The sequence below is a fragment of the Anomalospiza imberbis genome, chromosome 3 (genome assembly GCF_031753505.1).
Source record: "Anomalospiza imberbis isolate Cuckoo-Finch-1a 21T00152 chromosome 3, ASM3175350v1, whole genome shotgun sequence".
Lineage (NCBI taxonomy): Eukaryota > Metazoa > Chordata > Aves > Passeriformes > Viduidae > Anomalospiza > Anomalospiza imberbis.
The window spans coordinates 58793907-58821672 of NC_089683.1; the positions used below are offsets into that span (position 1 = coordinate 58793907).

The 27766-nt window shown below is 38.1% G+C and overlaps 1 protein-coding gene across 25 annotated transcripts in view; it reads right to left on the reverse strand.

The window, feature by feature from the left end:
* SYNE1 (spectrin repeat containing nuclear envelope protein 1) overlaps positions 1 to 27766 on the reverse strand; it is a 289553-nt gene that overhangs the window by 36913 nt on the left and 224874 nt on the right. For 24 of the 25 annotated variants that reach the window (XM_068184611.1, XM_068184610.1, XM_068184631.1 and 21 more), the window contains 21 exons: positions 27019 to 27215; positions 25973 to 26105; positions 25410 to 25592; positions 24458 to 24607; positions 22753 to 22929; positions 21999 to 22154; positions 19099 to 19254; positions 18196 to 18366; positions 17472 to 17605; positions 15868 to 16072; positions 14466 to 14648; positions 13314 to 13460; positions 12100 to 12254; positions 11659 to 11806; positions 7869 to 7963; positions 6652 to 6886; positions 5726 to 5920; positions 3784 to 3909; positions 2865 to 3020; positions 718 to 876; positions 89 to 255 (listed from right to left, as the gene is read on the reverse strand). In XM_068184611.1, the coding sequence (XP_068040712.1) occupies positions 89 to 255; positions 718 to 876; positions 2865 to 3020; positions 3784 to 3909; positions 5726 to 5920; positions 6652 to 6886; positions 7869 to 7963; positions 11659 to 11806; positions 12100 to 12254; positions 13314 to 13460; positions 14466 to 14648; positions 15868 to 16072; positions 17472 to 17605; positions 18196 to 18366; positions 19099 to 19254; positions 21999 to 22154; positions 22753 to 22929; positions 24458 to 24607; positions 25410 to 25592; positions 25973 to 26105; positions 27019 to 27215 (3428 nt within the window). Of the gene's footprint in view, positions 1 to 88; positions 256 to 717; positions 877 to 1743; positions 1765 to 2864; positions 3021 to 3783; positions 3910 to 5725; positions 5921 to 6651; positions 6887 to 7868; positions 7964 to 11658; positions 11807 to 12099; positions 12255 to 13313; positions 13461 to 14465; positions 14649 to 15867; positions 16073 to 17471; positions 17606 to 18195; positions 18367 to 19098; positions 19255 to 21998; positions 22155 to 22752; positions 22930 to 24457; positions 24608 to 25409; positions 25593 to 25972; positions 26106 to 27018; positions 27216 to 27766 lie in introns of those variants that run through there. The other variant, XM_068184629.1, reaches the window with a different exon arrangement.

The window sequence follows — 27766 nt, forward strand, 5'->3', positions numbered from 1 at the left end:
AAGGCAGAAAATAAAGGTTTTGAAATGCATGGCGTCTAGCAAATTAATCTGTCCCACTTAAAACTTAGAAACAAAACAACTGTCTTACCTGGCTGCAATAAGATCTAGAAGATGCTGCCACCTGTCATTGATCTTGCCAAGTTTGTACTCAATCTCTGATGCCTTACTCTCATGGCTGGCTTTAGCAAGTCTCTCTCCCATTTGCTGAAGCTGGATTTTGTTCTTCTGGGCTTCAGCAATTTCCTCTTGATAATCCTAGAGAGTAAAGATCAATCAGAAGACAGGGTACTTATTCTAAATATATTCTGCTCTACACTACAAAAGGAATGGTGCAAAAATACAAGTGAATGTTGTTTTTTCAGTTGATTGGTACAGTGGAGTGACAACCTCATATATTTGATGGATAAACAAAAACAATTACCAGAAGAATGAAAAAAACCTACCCAACACAAACAAAAACACAATGCCTTCTATAAATATGCTACAGTTTAACTCATTACAGGCAATTCTGACTGGACACTTAGTAAAGCATTCAGATGCTTCTGACTTTGCATTCACTTAATTTTCTGGTATTCTGGGAGGTCCTATGTCAAGAAAGAAAGGAAATGCTGCATAGTGAGACAACACAAACACCAGAACACAGTAAGGTAAACCATAATTTCAGCTAATTCACAAACAATTAACAGTTAAAGAAGAGTATATAAGTGTACACTATACCTTTTTAAGTTTCTCAATCATTTCTTCTATGAGGATGTCACCATTTTGAGACACCTTACTTTCCATTTGCGTCAGCCATTCACAGAGCTCCTTGTTCTTCTCACTGAAGACAGCCCACTCATTCAGTCTCTCACTAACTTGTTGTCGACGCAAGGAGACCTGAAATCATTTGCAAAGAATAAATGAAACTGAAATAGTAAACACATTTAAGACATGCTTAAAACACTTGGTGCCTCTACCCTTGAAATTGAAGAATTGTGAATTCCTCTAGCCTTGAAATTGTGAATTCCTCTAGACTTGAAAAAGTGTTGCAGCCACTTACTTGCCATTGAAACAAACTGGAGTTGTACAGCAAAAATTTCTGTGACTGCCTGTGATCTCAGATTTCCTGTTAGCTACATCCTTTGCACAGAGACAGGCACCCAAGCAATAAGCTCACTAGTCTGTCAATATCTTGTTTCAAAATGTCTCTAACCCAAAGTTTTCATTAGAAGATAAAAATTGTATTTTCTTACAAACCTTGTTCACTTATAAAATTTTATAAAATATATTAGTTTATTTTTAGTCTTAGTGATTAAAATTAAAAGAAAAATGCTTCACCAAAGCATAAAATATAGATAAAAATATAGTACAGGCCAAAGTCCAAAAGTCTGTGCCATTTGTGCACGAGCAAATGAATACAAAGCTAAATCCAAGATACACTGTATCCTGAAAAAAGTAATTTTTTACTTGAGTCTCAATTCACTAATATCATAGATGACTATTTCCTGTGTATAGGCATGACACCTTGAGAGATTCCAAAGCACTGAGGTGTGCCCTCACAGGAAAGATTAAGCATGACACATCAAACAAGCAAATGCTGCAGATAACACAGAAGGAGGGAAAACATTTCTGCATTTAAGAAATAGCTGTAACTCTGATACCATCTGCAGTGGCAGACTGAGATGGACACTGAAATCAAAATAGCAGAACATGCTAAGCAGCAAAGCTATCTCTCCAGCTTCAGGCATTGATACAACTACTTACTTCCTTCCCACTGTGATCTGGGTTATTTCTGACTTTGTATTGTAATTTCAGCTGAAAAGATGAAGCTCTTTCACAAATTAAAGTGACATGTTTTTTAAGTACTGTGTTAACTTGAACAGGGGCATACACGTGATCTTGCACTTCCTTTTTGTGGTTCTAAACTTGATGACAGCTTTCCGGAAATAAGCAGCAGATGAACGAAGGGTTGCACTAGGTTATATCCTGAAACACTCAGCATGCTCAAAACTAAGATAAAACTTCCTTACTTGGCTCCTTCGTTTACCATAAACATACAAACAGTGGCTGAATCATAATTTAGATGTATCTACACTTGCTAATTCAAATGCAACTAACTCATAACAAGTTCTGTGCTGGTAACTGTGAAGCATTTTTCCTACTTTGGGGATGTTTTTGAAGCCTTCACAGGTACTTTGCATAAGGAAAATATTTCAAGTTAGCCCCAGCATATCTGGACTGCAATCTCTACTGAACCACAGAAATGATATCAGGATAATCTGAAAAGCTAGGTAAGGAAGACTCCACTACCTGGAGTGCAAATCAGAGGTCAAAAGCACACTATGCATGATGCACCTGAAAAAATTAAACAATACTCCTCAGTTCCATTTTGCAGGCAAGCAAGTCACACTCAGACTAAAAGAAATGGAGACACTGAGGCCTGAAGTAGGAAAAGGTATCAGCAGAAGGTATCAGCAGGGCAATATAGTATTGCCCAATACAATAGGGCAATGTTAAGTGAGGAGAGGACAACCTTTCTGAGCACAGGTCTTCCACCAAAGCAAAGTATAACTGTATTATTTCTGTGTTTTTTTCCAGCCAGCCATGCCAAGTCCCACAGGTCACATTGTGACCCTTTGGTTGATTTTTCAAGGCTGTTTAAATATGACCTCACAGAAATTACAAAGTTCAAGAGATCTAGAAGCACTAGCAGTAATTAAAGGAATATTTCAATGGATGATTCCCCTGACTCAGAAAGAATTCACTTTTGAATACAGGTGTGTCTACGTGAATCCTTTCTAAAAGCTGCCACTTGGATTCAATTTTTCTCCTAACACTTTTGTAGCCTGCATACTGCTCCCATCAGTGCTCAGTGCTGTACTTGCCTGGTGGCACAGCTCTTCCCACTGCCTGTGCAGGAGCTCTATTCGCTCACTCAGGATTGAGATATCGTCTGCGCTGATATATACAGACAGGGTCTCCTTCAGCAAGGAGAGCTGTGCAAGGTCATCTGTCCAACCTTCAACGGCATTCTCTAACTCCTTAATAGAAAAACACAAGGAAAAAGAACCAGTTTGCTAACAAATAAAAATTTGAGTATGTTGATGAAACAGACAAGCAGTGCTACCCACTGATTTAAGTCACAACTGAGCAGACCCACCGTGTCAAGCAGACTGGTTCAGCCCCATCTCAAAGAAAAAGAAAATATCAACCCCAAATGTGCCAATATTTTCAGAGTTATAATTGTATTAACTCCCCAGCAGGGAATGAAACATCAACCTTGTAACAAGAAGTTGCAAATTAAGATACTACTCAAGTTTCTGAAGTTCAAAGGTATCTGGGAAGTTCAAGTACTGGTTTGGACTTCTCTGTATCAAAAATAGTTTCAAGTTTGTAATCCACTTCCAAAAAGCAAATAATATAGCCTAGAAGTGTTGTCTAAAATCCCCTATAGTCACTCCACCTCAAACTAAAATCACTCAACCAGAAGGTTAGATACCATGAATTTAAATTTGAGTTTCGAATTTCTGTAATAAAAACACACCAATATAAAGCCCTTCTACAGTATTTTTCAGACCCTGCTCTGGTATGACTTTGATCAGATCTATATTTACTCTAAAGGATTTGCATTATGGTGAGATCACTCTGGTATTATGGTGTCCATATGTTACATGGACCATTTCTTGTCATGGGGATGGCTGACTTGTTTGCATCATCAGTAATATGAACTCAGTTAACAACAGAAGAAGTTACTGCACAAAAGCAAACGAAGATGAGACAACAATAAACAAAGAAGTATTCTACCTTGCAACGAATCTGCTCTGCATGCAACTCATCATGGTGATCTGGCAATGGCTGAGAAAGCTTTTTCTTGAATGATCTTAGCTTCTCCAGGGAGTCTCCTATGCCCTTTTCACATTTTTCCCAGTCCTGAAAGCAGAATGTTTATTAGACTTCAGTTCTGATCTGTGTTATACTTATGTCAGTTGATTTGCCTAAAAATAACGTGCCCTCTAAATAATATAAAAAGTCTCAGAGTTTGAGTCATGTAGAATTTTTTGTGTGTAGGTCTCTGTTAGTAGAAATACACAAGGTTTTCTGTTATTAAAATTCTGTCTAGATCCAACTCCATCCTTTCAGCAAAGTCTCTCCCTGACAAAATTAATTTTCCACTTCCTTTCTTGAATGCCTGTATTAAATACACCATTATTCTTTTACAAGAGCTTCATTCAGGTACATTAATCTCTGTGGAAAAAAAAAAAAAGTGGTTGGGGAAACTGTAAATTCAGTGCAGACTGAAGTACCTTCTTTAAATCAGTATCTTCAGTATCAGTACCTTCTTTAAATCAGGATTCTAGCAGCTGTATCCTGTTTTAGTGTTTGTATACTTTCCAAAATTTTTAATGTTTTCAGTGCAAAAAAACCCTATCAAGTAGCAGTATGGTTTTACCTGCCTCACCTGCTTGTTAAAGCCTTATATTAAGACAAAAAGATCCCTAATAAGCCAGTCAGCCCCCAAAGAATACCAGTTGTGTGATACCAGAAAACACAGAACCTGTATTGAAACTTGCATTGTATTGAAACTAAGTCTTCTGTTTCAAGATATTCTCCTTCTACCACTGCCTTTGTATTTCTCTCCTTCCTTTTTTTTCCCAGTCTTTGCCAGTATTTCATGATCACCTTGATGAAGAATTAGCCATATCAAATAATATAACCTTGCGTGAAAATAGCCTGTGATGTTCTTAACACGCTTCCCATGCTCCAGCATGGGGTCCCTCCCAAGGGAGAGAATCCTCCATGAACTTTTCCATGAGCTCTTCCTATGGGCTGCAATTCTTCACAAACTACTCTGGAGAGAGTGCCTTCCATGGATTTGTTCCAAACCCTCAGGAACAGGCTCCAACAAGGGTGTGGTATGGAGTCAGAGGTCCTGCCAGCAGAACAGCCATAGTGTGGGCTTTCCATGGGGTCAAAGATTCCTTTGGGCATGCATCTGCTCTGGTGTGGGTCCTCCATGGGCTGTGGGTGGATCTCTCCTTCCCTATGGACCTCCTTGGGCTGTGGGTGAATTTCTGCTCTACCGTAGACCTCCATGTCTCTACCATGAGCTGCAGGGTAATCTTTGCTTTGGCTCCTGGAGTGCCTCCGCCCCTCCTTCACTGACCTTGGTGTCTGCAAAGTTGCTGCTGTCACATTGTCTCACTCCTCTCTCTGGATGCAGTTTCTCCTGCACAGTAATTTTTTCTTTTTCCATCTTAACTGTTTTATCCCAGAGGCACTACCACCATCACTGTTGGGCTCAGCCTTGGCCAGAAGTGGGTCCATCATGGGCCCAGCTGGCACTAGCTCCGTCAGACACAGGGGAAGCTTCTGGCAGCTTCTCACAGAAGTCATCCCTGCAGCTTCCACCTAGAAAAACTTTGCCACTCAAACCCAATACAAATATGTGTAAAAATTTGGGCAAAATAAAATTAATTTTTGCTCTATTTTGAAAATAGGAGTAGTATGGATATACTTTATTGCCAGTATTCTGGAAATATCAATTACAATATATCAACTGACATGCAAGCCTGTTATGAAGTATTACCACTCTCAGTTTCAGAGGAGGTGAAGGGAAATTGTTAGTCCATGTACTGTAAATGCAGTTCTTGTATTTGTGCTTGTCCATTGAGAGAGCTTTCCTCCACCATGGCTCACAGTTAGAAATCACAAACTTGCTGAAGAAGTACAGAAGTTGCACACTTACTTTTAGCAGCAGAGCAAGCTGTTTCTTTTGTTGCTCCAGCTGAGTGCTAACTATCTTCCAGCGCTCCTGGATTTCAGTAAGCTCTGCCTGCAGGACTGCCTCAGCTCCACTGTCAGCAGAGAGCAGCAGTTGCTTCCCAGCCTCCACAGTGAGGATATAACTCCCTTGCTGCCTTAAGAGAACTTTCTCTTTGAGCTGAAAATATTAATAGTTTTCTATCAGCTTTGTCCTTTTAATTACAATTAGCACTTAATTACAATTCAGTAATTCACTCTCAAGCCCATATTTAGTTGGTTGCATATCCTGTCTTACACATGAGCTATGACCCAAACACTTTACCCTAACATTTTCACAACCATTTACTGTAGCAGGCCTTTAGAAAATTTCTCCAAGGAGATGAAGATATGAAAGACTTCTTTCTCCTCATCAATGTCAGTATCTCAACTGCTCTTAAAGAGAAAGATTTCCTCTAGATCCTGTTATACTTATAAGAATTATTATTACTATATCCATCTTCCAACTATAAAGCTTGAAGACACCAAGCTGCTTAATAGATACTGTTAACCTCTCATGAAGATGGACACTCAAGGAATCCTTGTTTCCTAGTATACATTCCTCAAGCAGGTCATCACTATCTTTTCAAGACCATTTCAGTGTAACACTGGCTGAAAGCAAAAAACAGAAGCAAGTGTGACTTGAGAGCGAGAGCCCACTAAGTTCTCTCTTTCACATTCTTTATGAACTCCACCTTTGCTTCCATCACACTTCTGATGCTATACCAGCTCCAAAAAAGAACTGGCAGAGCAGACAGGCTGAATCTAAGACATTTTAAAGCGACATTTTAAAGACATTCTAAATGGTGATGACTGTAAAAAAAGCAGGGATTTTTTCTTTTTTATCTTTTTCTTCAAACACACTGCACATACCTGCACTTCATCCAGCAGCACTCTTGCTTGCTGCAGTGGGATAGGAGCACTGCCCAGCTCAGTCACTGGCTGACAGGACATCTCCAGCAGCCACTTGCGCAGCTTCTCCGCCATCTCCCTGTAGCGCTGCCATTGATGAATCCGGCTGTCAATGATCCCCCTCATCTGCTGCGCTCGGCGAATTACTCCTTGCCACTGATTACTCAGAAGAGTCAGATTCAGATTAAATTCATCCCTATTATAAATAGATAAATAATAAAAAAAAGACACAGTAACTTTCATACTTGGATATGTTTGCTTAACGAAATACATTGAAGTGAAAAGGAAGGTGTCTGTCAGCCAATTATAAAACACTAAGAGAAAAGCACTGAAGTCTTATGAAGGCTGACTGAGGATAAGAACTTCACACTTCATGAACTGGGAGAGTTAAAGGGATCCAATTATGGAGACCTTAAAAACCCCAAACCCTTAACGCACAAAACTCTTCTACCTTCTTCCCAGAAATACACAAAGAAAACCCATAGGTTTTGCCAGTTTGGATTAGTCAAATTCAGAGTAAATCATGGAGATTTCACAATTCACCCCCAGATTTACTACTGAGTTCAAAGCAGGCACAAGATACACACAGTATTAATAAAATTCTCACACTACAAAAACCAGTTCATCTTTGTACCATGATAACCTTAGCAAAGTCAATCCATATGCGCAAGTGTGAAGCCACTGGTGCTCCACTGATTCTCATTCATTTGATCACAAGCGTTTAAATCCTAGGCAACAATGAATTCCTATTCCATCACATTAAGGCTGCAAGTGTTCTTAAACGGCAGTAGGGAATCCTCCTGGTGGACGCAAATCCCCAGGTGGCATAAATCAAATGTAGTGTCACTGCAGGCTCCTCTGGTGAAAGTGACATTTTGAAAATACATCAGAATAGATATATATGGAACACGCTTGATATTCCAAGACAAATCTTTGTCAGAGAAGCAGCCTTAGAAGGTTGTTTTATTCCCAAATGCATTCACATGCCCCATAGCATTCTAAAGAACAATGTCTTGAGATCTGGCTAATTAATAGCTTAACCACAGCAATAGTAACTTCCACTTGAGAAGAGCTTGATCTGAACACTGCCATCTGCTACCTTCTCTGTTTGGAAGTCTCCCACTAATCTAAGTATAACTTCACATAACCAGCAGCAGCAACAATACAGCAACATCTACCTGTCATCCACCTGTCCTTGTTCTAGGAGGTGCTGCCCATCAGAGATAATTGAATGCAAAATCTGCTGGCGGCTGAACATCTCTGCCTGGAATAGCTGTTGTACAGGAGACAAGGAGGTTAAAACAAGATTTTACTTTTTAATTCTGTCTGTATGCACTGATAAAAATGAATTGTCATGTATTTAATCACATTTCAGATTAATTCAATGGGAGTTTTTTCATGACCTTAATAGAAACATATTGAAAACCCTCATTTTAGATTTACTTGCTGCTTCCAATAATCATTATTAATTCCTCAAGACCAATATTATAAAGCTCAATTATATGACCAGGAGATAGGTTTTATGTTTCTGAGTACAGTTGTGTGATTGACATTATAATCTACAATAAAATCCAGACAGGGTATTTTTTGTTTGGACAGAAAGGGCACTTTTTATTTTTTGACATGTTTAAGAATTTTATGATCTTTTGCTTTGTTATACAGACCATGTGTGACAGTGTTATATAAACTTTTAATAGAATTTTACATTGCCAATAGAGCCTTAAAAGAAACAGACAGCTATGTATAGGAGATAGAAATAAATTTTCCACTTCTTCCAAGTTTTCATGTTTATTTTTCAAATTTCCCCACAAATAACAACAGCATTATAAACTTCCACAATAATTTTAAAACCCCCTTATTACTTAAGACAAAAAAATTTCCTAATTACTACTTAAACAGACATAACTCAAGTTTGTATACTACTTACATTTATTTTTAAAAACATCTTTCCTTTTAGTAATGGAACATGTCTCTATGTAAGATTCTTCATGAATATTTTTATGTTAATCAAGGTACACTCAGGCATCACTGGACTGACACTATGTTCAAAAGGTTTACAGAGTTTCAAAGAGAAATTATACTGGTATGGAGCTTGAGGTTTTTTTTTCTTTAGTTAGTGATGGTATTTGCAGTCGATAGAATTTCACCCTTGCCTGAACAAAGAGCCTCTATTCTCCACTCCTCTTATATGGCGTCCCACCAGCTCAAATTGTGATTGCACCAATCCCTGCATCTGCACCTGCCAGCAGAACACCCACTGGCACCTGCGCATTTAAATCCCTCAAGCACACTGCGTGTAGTTTAGGTCTTTTAGATGATGCAGTAATTTTTCAAAATGAGATTTTGCCTCTCTAAATCACTGAGTTAACTCTGAGGTGCTACTCAGGTCACACATTTTCTCATAGAAAGAAATAGTGTTATCTGATTTCTTTACAGAAAAATTTGAGACTGTTCTTTGAATGCCTTGGCACTTATCATTGACTGAACCTGAATCAGAGGGAACACGAATACTATTACTATTTCATGAATGAAGCCACAATAGTGTGGCACTGAGAATTTCAGACAGCTGAGCAAAAAGACAAAAATTTTACTTTCTGTCACATCTATTTTTGTCAAGTTAGGGGACACGAAGCACAGGAGGTAGCAGCATCTACCAGCATTGTTGATAGATTGAGACTAAACAGAACACAACTGGTTGCAATTGGTTAAACAAGTCCCCCACCCAAAACCCCCAACCTTTCCTCCACACCCCCAAAAAATCTGAAAACAAAACAAAACTAAAAAGCAGCAAAACCAATTCCTTCAAAAGGGAAAATTTTAATACTTTTTTAGAAGGACAGGTGAAATAAAAACTTATCAAACATGAGAACTCTGCTTAGGGTGGATGTACTCAAGCCCTACACAAAAGTAGAGATATTTCAGTCACCATCCACATTCTTTCCATATTTACACTCTATACATAAGAGGAATACTCTGTTACCTGTGACCACTTGTCACCCAAATTTATTCTCATATGTAAATCACCATGAATCACAGAAACAGGTCTTCAAATGATGAGGAAAGGAGGGCAAGTGTTGATATGCACAACACCAGCATACTGTGGAAAAATCTGGTAACTGAGTTGGCAAGGAACTTTCTTCCCCTTCCCCTGCCAGCAATTTCTCAAGTGTGTGTCTCAGTGCACTCCCAATGCACGGCAGCCCCAAGCACTGTCCCATGTACTGGAGAACCGTGCAAGTGTGATTACGAGATTGTCCTGGCAGACTGATGCAGACGTCACTGTTAGCACATGATGTCTGAAAAAGCTATTACCTCCACCTTGTGAAGTCCACCAGGAAGATATTTCTAAAAAAGGCCACTGAGGTGGCTGGGGTCTTCTTTGGGTAAAAAACAGCAAAAGTTGAGTCACTGGAAAGGCAGTAATACAGCTAGAAGCATTTCAATATCGATTCTAGGAATTCAGGTGGAAACAGAATATTTTCTCATTATTTTCAAAAATACAAAGCAAAACAATGTGAAAATGCATCTCAAGAAGTTGAGATTTGACCCTTTCAGCCAAAAGTAGTGGGAAGAAAATTCTTAGTGACTATCAGGAAGCACTAAAAATGATATTTCATAATGAATAAATTTTGATTATAAAAATGCCAAAAATAAGGTTAAAAAAACAAAATCAGGTTACTTTTTTAAGGATGAACTACAGTAGTTAGAATAAACAGATATTAATAATCTTAATTCTGAGAGGACTTTACAGTTGCAAAAAAAGGGCTTAAGTAGAATGCCCATGTAATGTTCATCTGCACAGATCAAAGTTTCAGAAAAGAATAAAGCTGAGATCTCAAGACAAATGAATGCAAGAAGATTGCCCTAACTCCCTTCAGATAATTATAGCTATGACTGGAAACAACCAAAGTAGGAAATTATCTACTTAGAAATGATTTCTGGACATTCAAATCTCAAAGACCTGAGATGTTTAACCTTACAGAGACTGTCCAGTTAATGCTAATGAAATGAAATGGATGACATTTGTAAAAGCAAAGGCAGTTAGATATTTAGATATATTTTAGCATAATTAGCAAAAATATGCTAAAAACGGTTGTGAATTACTTTTTCCTGTCAGACACTCATTCAAATATTATGCTGTAAGATTTAAGGCAGGAGAGGGGAAAGGACATAACTCTTCCTGTAATCCAGTCTGAGTCTAGGGGAAGGTCAGCTGAAAAAGTTGTGGGAACTGAAACTACTGGGGCCACATGGGAGCTCAGATATGAAAATTTACTTCTTTTACTTGATCTTTAACAGGAATCTTGGCAGTAACAATATGGGTGGAGAAAAAATGTGCACCACTTGACTTCACAGAAGAATCATAAACTCTAAATCTAGTACTAGTAAAAACTGTTAATCAGTTTTTACCTCCAGAAAAATCTGTGCTAGTTCCTGATTTTTTACAAACAAATGACTCTAGCATGCAGCAAAACCAAATCAGTTTGTTCTCTGAGGAAATGTTATCAAATGGAGACCCTATGGTGAATTGTATAACTCAGTTCTTGACAGAAAAATCTTCCTTTAATATGCTTTTCAAATGCTATATGCATTGATAACTTAGTAAAAAATAAAATCAGAATAGATATTTTCTCCAGTTATGAATGAAGGCAAAGAGCCAAATGGCACAAGAATTCTTAGGTTTTTAAAGGAGCTTTGGTTTCCTTGGTACAAACAAATCTGAAGTAGACTAAGTGCAGGGGACACGCACTCATAGGTACAATGATGCATTACACAGACACTCAAGTCGTCCTCCACGCTGGCTATTATTGACATATTTGCATGCTTCTGTTTATAGGTTTTCCTCATATGGTGCACCCAAATACAATTCAAGGCATGCTATTGTATCATTCAAAAAAAGAATGTGCATTCCTTCTATGTATAAATAGTATGTGTATTAGTGATGTATAAATATACATGATTACTTGCCTCGTGTTCCCTCTGTTGCTCCAAAAGCCTTTGGTAGTTTCCTGAAACCTCTACTGCCAACTTCTGCTCAGTCTGAACTAATAAATCCATCCAAGTCCCACATTTCTCTAAGAAGGTCTGCTGCTGCAGCAAGAAAGACTGCAACTTACTGAAAGAAAGAGAGATGGATTCAGGTAATTCCAAATCAGGGTAACACCTTTCCCACTTAGCTGCCTCATTTAATTTATTTAGTCAATACTTAGAAAAGTAGTAGTCCTACTTGTTTCAAATCCTGATAATCTGTGGCAAAATCAGTGTCTCAGCTCAATGGCTTTGCTCTTTATAAGTACACCAAAGAAAAGGAACTTTGGTCAATAAAATACCCGAAACATTTCTATATTCTGCAAAAGGTATACTTTCTACCTTTTAGAAAACTGTAGAACAATGTTTATTTATTCCCACCTGAATCTCTCTGTAGTCTGAGATGAGATCAGAGACCAATGTCTGTTCAGGTTCTGCATCCTTTTGATTTCCTTGTCATTCAGAGGAAGCCTGTAACCCAGCTCATTGAGACGGTCCAAATCAGGGACCATGCTGCTGAACTTCAGCATTTGACTCTGCAACAAACAATAAAAGTGATAACTGGGAAGTTCAGGAATTACATTATTATTGACTTGAAAATTATGAACTGGCACTTAGTTAGATTTAGAATGGTCTTGGTTGCCACCAAGTGGTAAGCAATCTCTATGCCAGGGAAAACATTGTATTTCCAGTATTCATCTTCTGGTCCCAGATCAGGAGAAGACTTGTGTCCATGTTTAAAAGTGTGCAGAGAAGTAAACTCAAATTGCACTGAAGTGTTTTGCTGAATTGATGATTTATGGCTCAGAACTGAAGAAGCCGGCTGGTGTTCAAAGCCGTACAGTTATACTGTCAGAATAAGTGAGCCTCTTTCCTTGTTTCTTAGCCTGAATTGTAGGCTGGTAAATTCCCACTGAAATTATTCAACTTTCTATTTTTAGGTTTTTGTTTTGCAGTACAGAAATACTCAATTCACTCCATAAGGAAAATGCTCTACTTTTTAGCATGTACAAAGTGGAACTCTGTCTTTAGTTAATCTTGATGGAAAAAGAATACAAAGATTACAATGACAAAAACAGCCCAGATGGCAAAATTCAGCAACTTCCTGTCATGGCCTCTGAAAAAAGGAGAGGGAAAAAAGAAGATCCACAACAAGAAAAGTGTACAAGACCTTAAACTGAGATCACACAGTACACACTATGAATGTTTCTTCAGTATATCAAGTTAACCAAATGTATAAAGTAGTTCATACCTAAAGGAGATACCAATGAGACAGGAATTGAATAAATTCAAAAAAAGATGAGAGGAAACAAGATGAAGGAAATATTCAAAAGCTGCTAGTTTCAATGCCTATTTTGATCTGTTATTAATTTTATTCTGAACAGCCTGACTGCCCTTTTCATCTTTACTCAGGGACAATGTGACAATCATTCCTTGACTGCTGTCAAACTTCAATTTCTCAGTCTTACACTTTTCATGAGTGATAGTCCTTAACCACCAACAGAATGCACGTATGATATCTGTGCATACCCTGAACTACAAATAACCAGGCCAACAGAAGAAAAACCCCAGCACTTCCTTAATTTATTAGTCACCTTGAGTTGCTCCATTCTACTCTGTATTGCCGAGACATCAGATGAGTGACTGGGATCCTGTTCTTTCAGTGTTTCTTCTGCTTCTGTTATCCAGGTCTCAAGGACTTCCAGGTTCTTGGCAAAGGTTTGATAGTCCAGGACTCCAGCCTTGAATACAAAAGGATCCAGAGTTTAGTATCTTTGGCTTCACAGCCTCCTTATTGACATTACACTCCTGTTTATCTCATTATAGATTTGCAAACAGTTGAACTGGCTAGGAGCAATTGTAACTGCTGCTTTGCTTGCAGACTGTGGAATTAGTTGGATTTTTTTTAGGTTAGAAGAGGATTTTTGATTATAGCAAAGGGAATATTTCAGCAAAGTGCATAAATGTCTCCTTACCTTGAAATAGATAATATTTTCTAACTTTCTTTTATGAAAGTAACTCCTCTGTTTAATTTATCACCAGCAGAGAGAACTAGTAACTCTTATTGCAATTTTAAATTAAAAACTTGTGTTTTGTCTCCTCACAGTTCAGTGATATTACAAAAACAACCCGGACATTGCTGGATTTCTTGAGTAAACCCCCTTTCCTTTCAAACAGAAGCTGCTACCTTTGTGGCTTTTTTATCCAAATAGTTTCCTCCGGAATACATTCTTCCACTCCTTTTTTCCTCCTTAGACCCTGGTGACACAGGCAATTTGGCAACATCTACTAAACAGGCTTAGTCACAAATGGTAGGTGTCAGTCTGGTCACTGACATTAATAGGAATAGCAAAAAATCAGTTCTACTCGATATTCAGAATCTCTCATTTGTTTTACTGTTGAAGAAATAGGTGGGAAGAGTGGTTGTCTTCAGGGGAGCAGTAACTGTGGATGCAGCTGTTAGTACTATTGTTGTGTGCTGAAAACATGGCCAGCTTGGCATTCCAGACAGCTGTTTTCCTGAATGAGGTTTTCTATCCTTATCCCAGAATTTGGACCTTCTTAGAAGGTGTCTTTGCTGGACTTGAGCATATTCTCTACTCTCAGCTTTGGCTTCCAGGGAAGTCTAGGAAAAGCTGTCTAACAGGTAACACCACCCTCTTTTCCCAGGCAGATTTAGCTAATTTATGTGTTTTCAGGGACCCCAGGATGATCACATTTGAGGATTGTAAACACTGTCTACATACCTGAAGTGTAGCCTGTTGCTTGCGGAGAGCCTGTTCTAGGGCTGACAGATTCTGGTTCAGAGAGAGATGATCAGACTGTATGGCTGCTGCTGCTGAAGCCTCCACCTGGCTTTTCAGCTCCTCCCCCAGTTCTTGAAGAACAACCAGAGACTCCTGTGCTGTTTTCAAATCTGTGAGTACATCCTGTTGCAACACATTGAATAAAGGAAATGAACAGTTAACCTGACACTCTGGTGGTATCATCATCCCCTGATTTAAAGAAGAATGAAATGACTGAACTCAGGCACTGTATGGAAAACTTTAATTTACTACTGCATTTCAATATCAAACTTTTCAATTACATTCTGTATGACTTGAAGAATAAAAACCAAGATATATCAAGAACCTGTACAGAAAGGAACAAAAGAAAGACAGTGCTCAACTACCTTTGAGCAAGCCTGAGTTGTTGATGAGGCAATAACTGTTGAAAGAAACCTTTTGAATTTACTGACATGATGGTCCTAAGCAGTGGCAGCCCTCTCTGTGAACTGATTCAGGTGTAGGCCTCCCTTTTCTTCCTGCTATGATTTATCAGGAGAGCCGAAAAAATAACTTTTGTAAATGACATAAGACAATTGCTAAAGAATGGGACACCAGGAAATAAATTATTTGAACCAAACAATTTGAATTGCCAGTCCATGGTGCCTGATCATGGCAGAAAATGCTCCAGAAGATCATGAACATATTTATTTTTTAAACACTAACATTTTTTTTCTCACTGTAATTGTTTTGCTTACATTGAGACAATTAATTTTTTTTTTTTTTTGGTAAATGACACTTAACATTAACTTAAGCTCAAAAGAGCCAAAATGTAAGCACAGAGAGGAGATAAATTATTCTGCTGCCTTGAGAGACAATCTTGAAAAAGGAAGAATCTCAAGGTTTCAGAGAGAATGTTGTCCTTCCATAAGGAAGAATAAAGACGTCTCCATCATTCTGAAAATGTGAACAGTCTTGATTGGTGTGAATATAGTCAAAGGATTTTGAGTTTCTTTTTATTATAAGGACCCACAAAGACTTGGTAGACATACTTTCCCAAGCATGAATACCTTCATTAATCAGGAACTTAAGACTGAATCAAATGATGCAATTTATCCACCTTCTCCAGACAGAAGACTTTAGATACAAGCTTCTGAAACAACATAACAACAACTAATGGAGGGATCAAAATCTAGAGACACTCATGACATTTGGGTAGCAGACATACAACTGTCTCCTATGCCTAGGCTGCATCAATAAAATGAAATATGTAGTATACAAGATTCCAAAACACCAACTACAGAGTTTAGCAATGGAGAGCCTCTTGAGATTCTTTTTTTAGCCCACAGAGCTGAGAAAAGCTGCAAAGCTTAACTGAACATACATTGCAGTCCTGAATCCAAGAAGTAACTTCATCATCAGCAATGTCTTTGCTGGTTGCAGTCTTCAGGAGTTCATTGGTCTGCTCTTCTCGCTGGTGGACCATGGAAGAGCACTGCTGGTAGCAGTCCTTGTACCTCTGCCACAGCTGGAGCAGGGCCCTGCTGGCACGTAGCCGTTCTGCAACCTCCTGCAGGAGGTTGTTCCACCTGGGGACGAGACTGCATGAGTGATTGAAGCCTGGGAATCCACAATAACAATCTGTGTCCCTCTTTCTCTCTGCTATTCCCCATGGTCTCTTGACTTCAAAAAAATTTGGTAATAATCAAGATCCAGACACTTGGTGAAAATAATACCAAACCAAGGAATTTCTGTTTCAATACCAAACCAGGCTGTTCTGAGCTGTCACAATGTGTGTGATGTGTGCTACATCTTGGATGCTGTTTATTAATGTTGGTGGTCAGAGCTGCAGCACACTATTTCTAGTGAACCTTCTGCTATTTCCACTTAGTACCCTCAGCATCACAGAGCATCCATGACCAACCATGCACCGCCAATAGCAGATTCCTGAAAGGGCCTAAGAGGACCAGAACAGCTGTAAGTAAGACACCATTTCTTCTCCTGTCATTTCCTCCCAAAATCTGATGCAGTATTTAGTCATAAAGCTCTGTGCAACTCACTTGTAAAATACTCCCAGACATATTAAAAATCTTATATTTCTATTACCCAATTAAATATCTAATCTCCCTTTGAATTCTTTCCTATAATAATTCCACAGTGATTTTTCTTCCCTAATAGCAACCAGGAACACGTGCTTTCTCAAATGTAGTTGTAGTTACCAAACTGCTTAATTATTTTCTTATCAAAGAAAATAACAGTATTTCTCAATTATTATTATACAATGAAAAGCAAAGGTTTTGGAGCAAAAATTCTGCCAGTCATCACTGAAGCTGTTAATTTCTATGGTATCTTCCCTCCTCCCACTTCCAGTTTCTAGGACAGGACTGAACACAGATTAAAATATATTCAGTGTGATTCTGTTTTCAAAAAGATTCCCAGCTTTCCACCAAACTATCTTTTTTCTTCTGGATCCTCCCTTCCTGTATCTGAGTAAACCCTTTTACTAGTTCTTGCCTGAATTCAAAGGTGGGGAAGCTGTTTGCCAAGGTATTGGTGAGGGGCTTAGATCTTCCTGTCTATGATGCCCTTCCTACAAGTACAAACAGCAACCTAAAATTTGAGAAAGCTGATGCAAACCATTGAAACACTGCAAACAAAGTTTTCAGATAAAGTTCTCAAATTTTAAGTGCAGTATTATTTTCCAGCACGGTACTTATGAATCTTGGCAGTCAAGGACAGAGTAAAACTACTGACATTAATGCCCAAATGCTCACTGGAGAAGGTATTTAATTTATTATGAGCAATAAATGAGAGTTTTACTCCAGTCCTTGGCAAAAAGAATAATCCTGCCTATTCCAATAAACTCCTCATGACCCCAAGAACTTAAAATAATAAAATATAAGAAAAACAGGGATAATGGAAAACTGGATAATGGATAAATACAGATTTGCTACTGAAATTAAAGTTCAACACAAAGACATTGTCTACCTCATATTCACTTCTTTCAAAGTGTTGGTAAGTGTTTCAGTCACTGGTGGGTGACATTCTTTCAACAACTCATTGGTCACAGAACCAAATTTCTGTAAGCTGTTCTCTTGTTTTTCCAATTCATCTTGTAGGCTCTTAAAGTAGAATAATAATGAAACAAAATAAAACCATGAGTAAATAAAATTCCATGATGTAGAAGCATTTCAAAATAGTATGCATCAATTGCATTAGATTATGAATGAAAACTTGATTTCATGTGTTTCATATAAATAAGTTGTTTAATATAAATATGCTCTAATACGCTTTTTTTACAATGGTAAATTACTTGATCATGTGAGTGTCTCAGCTCCTGGAACATTATTTTCTTTGATCATCAATCTACTGCCTGGTTGGTGGGGAGCTAAAAATGTGATTTCAACTTGCACCTGTAGCTCTGAAGCCTGAAGCAAGAGAAACTTTAGTTTTTATGGCCATTAGCATGATTTCAAAACTTGTTACAATTTGATGGTATGGCTCAACATTATAAAGAACGTCAAAAATCTAAAAAGAAAAAAACTATCCCAAATTAATTTTTCTGCAAAACGAAATATGCAGTGGCTGGTTTATAATGTGTTCTCTTAATGCAATATGATTTTAATGTGCCAGAATGTCTTCTACTTCTTATAAGCCAAAACCTACAGTTATCTGCATCCATGCAATTTCAGACAAAACTAACTCTTCTCACCTGAAGTTTATCAACTTGGACTTTCACAGCTTCCAGAGAACCAGTAAGAAGATAAAAACGGGACAAAGAGTATCTGGCTTCTGTCAGGTAACTGTTCAGCTCTTCATAAGCCACTTTGTAAATGCTCCACTGATCAAGAACAGATTGCAACAATATCTTCAGTTGGCTCACCTGGGAGGAGGGAGGAATAAACACAAAAGTAAATCAAAAGCATGCAAGCTATTTGGGATTTTTAAAATTATTCTCTTCCTTCGGATCTCACATGCTTCTTGCCCTAAATGCCTAATCTTAAACCTATTGGATAATGAAGCTTTGTACAACCATCAGCTGGGCTTACACTGGGAACAGTATGAAGTTCTACTTCATTTTAGAAAGGCTGGATGGAAGGGACTGTGAAGATGTCAAAATTCATTTTACTTTGGTCCAAAGCAGGATCAAGAGAAATTTCTTGAGACTACATATATCCCTAAGGCAGGGAAATCAGCCTATGGAAATCAGTAGAGAGGCTGGCACTAACACACTGCACTCCTTCTGAGAAGGCAGACAGATGTCAATCAAACTTTGAAAGCTGAAAATCAATGCTGATCTCTCCCTTATTCTGTGAGACCTGTAGACTTGAAAATAATTTGAAGATAATTTGGCACCTTTACATTAAATATCAGGAAGCATCTAAAAAACTTTAATTACAATGACTAAAATAATTGTTGAAACAAGAAATACCCATTTATGTGATGTGTACACACAAACTTGGGGTTCGATGGCTAGAGAGATGGAAAGAGGGACACAATTCAGAATCTCTTCCCCTACAACACAGAAGAAACCCACTAGCTGCAGCTGTTCATTCTCCTTCTCCTCCATGACTTATTCCTAGAGCTGTAATTTTCCCCTTACGGATTCTTTTACCATGTGATCCAAGTTGGCCCAGGAATGGTTAATTTCTTGCAGTGTTTTGATAACAGCAGAAGAGACCTCTTCTTTCTTGTTTTGTACCAAAGAAAGACCACTCTGTTCTACATTTTCTACTTCTTTTTCCTTTGTCCTTATTGATTCTTCTAATTCCTAAAAAAAAAAAAAAGAAAAAAAAAGAAAAAAAGGAAGATACCTGAGTATTTTTGCTTGTTTAATTGGCTGAATTATACCTTAATCTAGAAAAGATGCCTGTAAGGTCCTTAGTTTAAAAAATAGCAGACATGCTGGCATATTTTGACTTTTTATTCTCAAGGCACTCACAATTCATCAGCAATTTCATTGAATATTTTATGTTCCCTTTCAAGTTAAGCAGTTTGTTGTTGATTTAAATTGAAATATGTCCTCTACATAAAGACTCTGCATAATTTTCCACTTTCTTGTAAGAATAGAAAACTCCTTAAAAATAGCCATTCCTAGGTGGGAAACTACCTATATAATTTCATAACATGGTTCAGGAAAATTGATGAAAGTCCTGCAGTGGTCTGACTCATATGGAAGCTCTGGGGCTTCAGGCAGCACAAACACTGAGTCTGAGCAGAGAGGGGCAGTAAGGCTTGCAGGCTTCGGGCCAGCACAGATTTGTGTTCACCTGTCAGTATGACACAGAAAGCAGACTGCGACATGACAGCAACCTTCTGTTGCCACTACATTTACTAGTATACCACGTGATCTCAGGCTATTTTGTCATCTTCTGCAAGCACCCCCTTACTGAGAGAAAGAGATCAACAGAGAAAGAAAAGAATACAACAGAACTCTGGTCAACCTAAAACCCCACGTCTCTCAATAAATTTCACTCCCTGTGAAACCCAAAACACAACAAGTGAACCAATGCCACAAGAGACTTTACATTGCAGATAGTTGGGAAAGTTTTTGGAGTAAACAGAATTTATCCCTGCACAAATATGACACACTTTTGTCTATATACATATTTGTGAGAGCATTTTTACGACACTATTTATTTTCAGCCTTTTTTCTCCTGTATTATTTCACATTTCTTCAAACATCTAGCCATGACCTTGTTCCAGAGCACTGACAGAGTAATACATCAATTTTTAACCAACTGACAACAACACAAACACATCTAAGTTGAACATAATAAATTTTACTTCCCAAATAGTGGATTTTTGCACTGAAAAAAAGTAATTTAGATTGCTCCAAAACTCAGAATGGGGAAAAGTTGCAAACACCAAGACCAGCAAATATTTCTGATTCTCTTTGAAAAGGGCTTTTTTATTAACAATATAAAACTCATAACTGAATTAAAGATGCATTATTTTTTCTAATCTATGACAGGAAAAATGTTTAACTTCACCTATTAATATGACACTAAGTAGCAACTAACATTGGTTAACAAGTAAACGCCAGCTTTTGAACTAGTTGAACCGGATATCTGGGAGTGACTGACACAGTTATTTCTTAAACAATTTGTTTCTCTGCTGATCAAAGTCTTGCCATTCATAACTTACTCCTCAAGTGTATTTGCTAACTTCTCTGACCAAAAGGAACAAAAAAGGTGATAAATCAGATTCAGCTTTGAACTCCAGCCAAGCACCGACTGCTGATTATGTCAGGCTATGTTAAATTACCCTTGCTTCAGCTGTATGGGTTTATTGTGCTGAAGCCATAATGATACCTGAATTAAAAAAAGCACTTCAGATAGATTGAAAAATCAGGTCACCAATTAAAAAAAAAAATTGACCTCTAACATATCTGGCCTAACCACCCTGTTTGCCTTTACAGAAACAAAGATGAGTTTAATATACTGGTGAATACAGAGCAAATTCTTTTATACATTTCATTTGAATTTACAGCTGTTCTCTTTGTGAAGAGATGAATGCTAGATTACGTTTGTCCCATTAATTAAATTCATGCATGAGAGACACATAAATATAAACACACTTCCTCAATCCCTTTTATGGGGATGAGAACACCAAGATTTTGTGCATTCAGTTGGCCTGACAGAGTTTTAATTTGATCTGGCATGAAATTTATTATATGGTATCTGGTAGGACAAAATTATTTTGAACAAAAATTATGTGATGCTGATACTGTGTGGAGGTCTTGTCTATAAATTCACAAGTATCTGTTTTGCCTATACACCTGTAAGCTTTAATTCAGGCGTAACAGCTCCAGAGGTAAGCTTCTTACTATTTAAATACATGCTGCTCTGAGTAAGATGTTCAGAGACAACTGTGATACCCAGTTCACTGCTGTGTCATCCTTGTATGAATTCCATGTGAAAAACTGTGGTGGTTTTGAACTTATGTGCATTATGTATAGCTGCACTTTGCCTCGTCTCACCTTTGCACATCATAATCATGACTCTCTTTCCTTTTCTGGATAGTTACAGATTTGAAAAAAAAACCCAAAACAACAAGAAACAATTCTCAACTTTCTGAATGAAAGCATAAAGCTTTCTTGGATTCTAGCATTTTTCTCTGAATAGTCAGGTGGAACATATGAGATAGAAAAAGAATGGAAAAAAAGTGGGGGATGGAGGAAAAATATTGGAAAGGGAGAAAAAACCCGTAAGACTGGCTAAACAGATGTGACAATATATTCCTTTGACAGTCTTCTAGTTCAGCATGCCTGGCAGGCTTTGAAATGTCCAGTGTAAAAATAATGATGACTTTAGTTGGTCTTAACAGAACATTGAGACATTACGGCTCCTTCCTCTTTTATTGCTGGCACCTTAGGAATGAAATCTCTTCTTTACTGAAGTCAAGAAGAGTTGAGTCTTCTGACTTCACCAATATGAAGATTTCACATGGGTTTATCAAGTGTGGTTTCAAACTCTTGGAAAGAGAACACTGTTATTTATAAGTAGACATTACCTGACAGTCTTTCAAAGCATTCTGCACTGAAGCCTGGTCTCCAATTTTTTGTTGCTGTTTCAGCTTCTTCTCTTGAGTTTCAAACCAAGTTTTTAGGCACTGCACATTATTTTCATATTCTGTCCAGGATTCCTGCAAACTTTCCAAGAGCTGGATCTGCAAAGAAAAATGAGTATATACTTTCTCATACAATTATCTTTATTGTTGGGTCAATTATATAAATCATTGAAGACCAGTGCAAAGTAGTGCCTTCTTGGAATTCAGTGCTTTCAGAATTTAAAAACAGTATCTACATTCAAATTTAAATATATCTAGTATTTTTAATAGAATTAATAATAACCCTGGCTTCATTCAGATTGGGGAAAAGAGGGAAAAGGAATCATCTCACTGTGCTGTCCATTCCTTATAGGGAGGCATGGGGAAAGTGGAGGCAGACTGTTCTGAGAGATATTCAATAAAAGGAGAAGATATAACAGTCACAAGCTGCAACATGGGAAATCCTGACTGGGAACAAGACAAAAACTTGTCCCTCACCAGAGAAGTTAAGCATGCATTACCCAGAAGAGTTTGTGGAATCGATCCTTGGAAATTTTCAAGATTCAGATAACCAAGTCCCCTCTGATCTAACTGTAAAGTTAGCTCTGTTTGAGCAGGAGATTGACCTAGATGACCTGCAGAGGCTTCCAACCATTACAATCTTACTGTTCTACTCATTTTGGAAGTTCACTCCAGAACAGTTAGGTTTTTTCTTTACCTTTTCTGTTATCAGGCCTTGCAGGATCTGCCAACGTCTGTTCATTGCTCCAAGCTGTTCTGCAAAATCAGTTTTGTCACTGCGTTTACTTTCAACATCCTGGCTGCTGATTTGAAGCACTGATTGGTTCACAAAGTCAACAGTCAACTGTTTGCAATTTAAATCTATCTTGAAACCCTAGGAAAAAAAAAAAAACAAAACACCAGAATAAACAAAGCAGCACATAAGTACCACAACTTCTCAGCTTCCTGCAAAACAGAGGAAAAATGTTCAACAGCTACATCTTTATCACAATTCAACTAGAAGGATTTTTTAGCAATTGGCCAGGAATTAGAAAACAAGTCCCTCCCACTGTAAGAAAAGAGCAGGTTCAGCACCACGTGATGAAGCTTGATAGGCACAAGTTTATGCGACCTGATGAGATGCATGCCAGGGTCCTGAGGGAGCTAACTGATGCTGTTGCCAAGCTACTTTCCATCATATTTGGAAAGTCAAGGTGGTCAGGCAAATACCCAATAACTGGAAAAGGGGAAACATCACTCCTATCTTTACAAAAGGGAAGAATGGAAGATCTGGGGAACTACAGACTGATTAGTCTCACTTCTTTGTTTGGGAAGATCATGGAACAGATCCTCATGGAAGCAATGTTAAGGCACATACAAGCCAAGGACATGATCCAAGACAGCCAGAACAGCTTTACTAAGGGCAGATTGTGCCTGACCAGTCCAGTGGCCTTCTATGGAATGACTGCACCAATCAACAAGAGAAGACTGATGCCATCTGCCTAGAATTCTGTAAGGCTTTTGACACAGTCCCAAATTACATCCTTCTTTCCAAATTAGAGAGACATGGGTATGAAGGGTGGACTATTCTGTGGACAGGGATTTGGCTGGATAGATGCAGCCAGAGAGGTTTGGTCCATGGCTCTGTGTCCAGGTGGAGATGGTGATGAGTGGTGTCCCTCAGGGCTCTACTCTGGGACCAGTGCTCTTTAATACCTTTTTCAATGACACAGTGAGATCAAATGTATCCTCAGCAAGTCTGCAGAGGACATGAAGCTGAGCAGCACAGTTGATACAATGAAAGAATGAGACACCATCCAGGGGACCTGGACAAACTTGAGAACTAGGCCCATGAGAACCTCATGAAGTTCAACAAGTCCAAGTGCAAGGTGCTGCACCTGGGCTGGGGAGATGAACTCACTGAGAACAGCCCTGCAGAGAAGGATTTGGGAGTTCTCACGTTTAAAAAGCTGGAAATAAGCCAACAGCGTGCACTTGCAGCCCAGAAGGCCAACTGCATCATGGGCTGCTTCAAAAGAGGAGTGGCCAGCAGTTCGAAGGAGGTGATTCTGCCCCTTTGTTCTGCTCTTGCAAGACCCTGCCTGGAGTACTGCATTCACTCTGGCAGATCTAATAAGGTTTAATAATGTGCGTATTGCTTTGGATTTTCCTAGAAATTAAGGTAAGCATATTAAAAATTATATTCCTGCCATAAGTAAACAGCAGAATAAAAGTAATTTTGGCTTCTTTTACATAGTATCAAATATTTTGCAGTTCTAACTTGCATACATTTCCAACCACTCTACAAAGTTGGTGAATTTTTCCCCCCTAAATCATTTGTATTTTACATATTCCTATATATTTAATTGTGGTAACAACGGGGAAAATCCAAAAGGAAAATGAATAATATTTCCACTCAGTACCTTGTACTTCTGGACGTAACCCTGAATTGCTTTCTGTCCTACTACATTTTTTATATTTTCTTCATCCTGCTGAATTACATTTTCCATCAGCGAAATCCAGCTCATAACTTCAGTGATGGCATGGCGAGAAGGAATTTTGTCCATCTGGAGCTGTTGAGATAACAGACTTTGAACTTGTGTTGTGAAGAAAATGGATAAGTATTCCTTGCTTTGCATTAACACAGTTTTAGTAGTTGATAGAGTACTGCTTGCCTGCATTTAATTAATCAAGAATATGTTCTATGACATTTTTAGGTGGACACATATATTTTGCATTACAAGACAATTCAGAGAACTACAGAATGACATTGTTTTGTTTACTACCACAGACTCAGCTAAGATTTGTGACCCTTCCTCTCTCCCTGTCAATCACAAAGTTATTACTAACTCTGAGAGCATTCTAAGTTATAAACTAAAGCAACAGCTTACAATGATAACCCCCTAGCAACTATATATTAAGGCAAATATAGCATTAAAGCCCCAAAACTACACAACCAAAAGCATCCTATGCCTACACATACTAGCAAAAATCAAGAGTGTTTTTAGATCTATTTTGTCTTTCACAAATTTAAAAATAACCTATTCAATTTGAACAAAACCACTACCCAAACCTGACAGCACACAAGGATGTGAAATCCCTTTTTCCAGAGAGCATACCAATGTGTTGAAAAAACCCTCACATGTTCTTTGGTTAAAATTTACCAAATGTAACTACGAAAGTCTGAAACTATCACTGATGCATATGAGACAGGCAGGATTTGAAACTAAGTGTAAGCTTTCCCACAATAAAACAGGAATAACTTTTTTCTTATCTTTCCTCATATGGACAAACTCAGAAAGGAAGCCACTAGTCAGTGCCAACTGTACAGTCTTAGTTTTCTGGAATGTCAAAGGCCATCACTGGCTTTCTTACCTGGTGTAACTTCTCTTGTACTGCAGGGATTTGTGTGAGAAGCTCTGTCCACTGGGTTTCAATATGGGACAATCCTGCACGCAATGCAGCTGTATCTACTTTCTTAAGCCTGAGGAGTTGGTTCCCAGTACTCAGGACAGAAGATTTCTGTGATGATTTAGTATCCACTTCTTTTGAAAACTCCTGTAAGCAGAACCAATTTTTGTGGAAATAATTTAGTACTTTTTCATTTTACTTAGCGTTTTAGAACCTCAAAAAGCTAAGAATATTCTCCTTTTCCTTTAAAATATGTGCTTTCTATTAGTATTCACCAGCTATACTTCAGAATAAGTTAGAAAAAAAATTGTGTTCAGTCATAAAACTCTTTTCTGTTTTCAGAATCCTCAAGATTTACAATACTTGCATACCGCAAAGAAGTGCTTAATGTGCATACACACTAGCTTTTTGAAGAACAGCTTACCTACATATTCATCAATGATAAGAATAAATATAATCATTTGATTAATCAACTGTTTAATTGTAATTGAAGAGAAACCGGTGTCCTAGGTTCATGAACAACTTACCAAAAAGGAGTTCAGGTGGTCTCGGACTGTTTCTAGTTCCTGAGGAACAGTCAAAGACTGCTGGCTCCAAAACTCAAGTCGCTCCTTTGCAGATTGCAACCACTGTGTCAATTCATTTGATTCACTCTGATACCTGGCAAGATGTTTAAAGAAGAATGAAACAGTCATTGACACTTCTTGCCTCCAACTGAGCAGTCTTTCCTGTGTTAGGGGAAGATACTGAATGCCAGATTTTAAATTTTATTTTTATCAAATTTCAGAAAAACATAATTTAATTTTACAGACAGGCATGGTATCAGGAAGCTACTATTTTAGCCACTATACTCACAATTTCTAATGGTGCCTTAGTTTTGCCTTTAGAAAAAAGTTTAATGAAAGACAGTAAATAGGTCCCAAACCTCTCTGGATAAGCTGTAACCCCACCCAATGCACATAAACAGACTTTTCACTTCCATTAGAAGGTTCAGTCTTCCTAAATTTTTACCAAAAGGTATTTCAGAGCCGAAACTGAATTTTTTTTTCAGAAATCATCTCCATATTTCACATGCCAAGCAACTAAGGAGATAACAGGAGTGTCCATGCATAAGCCAGGGATTCATAGACAAAGCTTTTATACCAATTAGATAATTAATTTCAAAAGTGGCATATGAACATTAGTAAGGTATCAAAAGCTCCCTTCCATATATGCAATGACACAGACAAGAACCCAGAAGTTGCAATGCATCCACTAAAACATCCTGAGGATACTCATGTTACCCAGCAAAGCATATGACTTTTCTTATCAACCTGTATGCACACAGGGCTACTAAATTAATCATCTAAGAAAGTATTTTCTGATTTTCTTGCACCAGCTATTATCTGCTACATCTTTTACTACAAATGAGAGAGTATTTTCTATGGTACAGAAGAGCAGTCGAACTATGACATACATCTCAAAGTACTTTCTTTTAAATGTTGAATCAAATATGTCTGGGTCCAGAATGGCTTTGACCTGAAAAGCACAGGTGAAGAACTTTGAATACAAAGTTCCATTACATCAGCATTACCTTGTCCAGTGCTTCAGTATTGTCTCCAGCCTGTGAAGCTCCTTGGTGACTTTGCTGGTGTTACTTAACCAGCATTCTCCTAGCTGGTTCAGTTGACCTTCCAGTTCTGAGCAGCTAACAGAAAAAAGGAGCCTCTTCCCATCATCTAGCACTTGGTATAACTTAGGCTGGTATTCAGTCAGGTTAGATCTCAGATGCTGTAATGACAGAGGAGATGGTTAGATAACTGCAGGTCTCTTCTACCACACTTTCTCACACTTTCTTAGTTTCCTTTTACTGCAATTTGTTGCATATCCTGTGTTACCACAGAGCATCAATTTTCTCCTCTGCTGCAGCTCTAGAACTCCCCAAGAATCATCATGCAGGTAATCTGCTCAAAAGCTGAACACGTTGCCACAAACCCAATCATGTCAATATGTCTATTGGTTCCTCCTTATCATGAACTCCTTTGTGTAGATATCCTATAATTGAAAAGAACCTTTGTGGGGCAACACCATTTCTGATAGAAATTGATTTAAATACCGGAACTTACTTTACGATCTGCTGAAAACCTACCATCTACTGCAATGAATGTTAAAGATGTCCAATATAAAATTATTAACAGTGGTTCCCTCTTCAGCCCTTCCAATGCCTATCTTCAGCTCTCTGGACATCTCACTCTTTTACTGATCTACCCTCCTGCTCTTCAAGGCTACAAAACAGAAGATCACCCCATCCATCCAAACCCCTGAACACAGAGACCAATTTT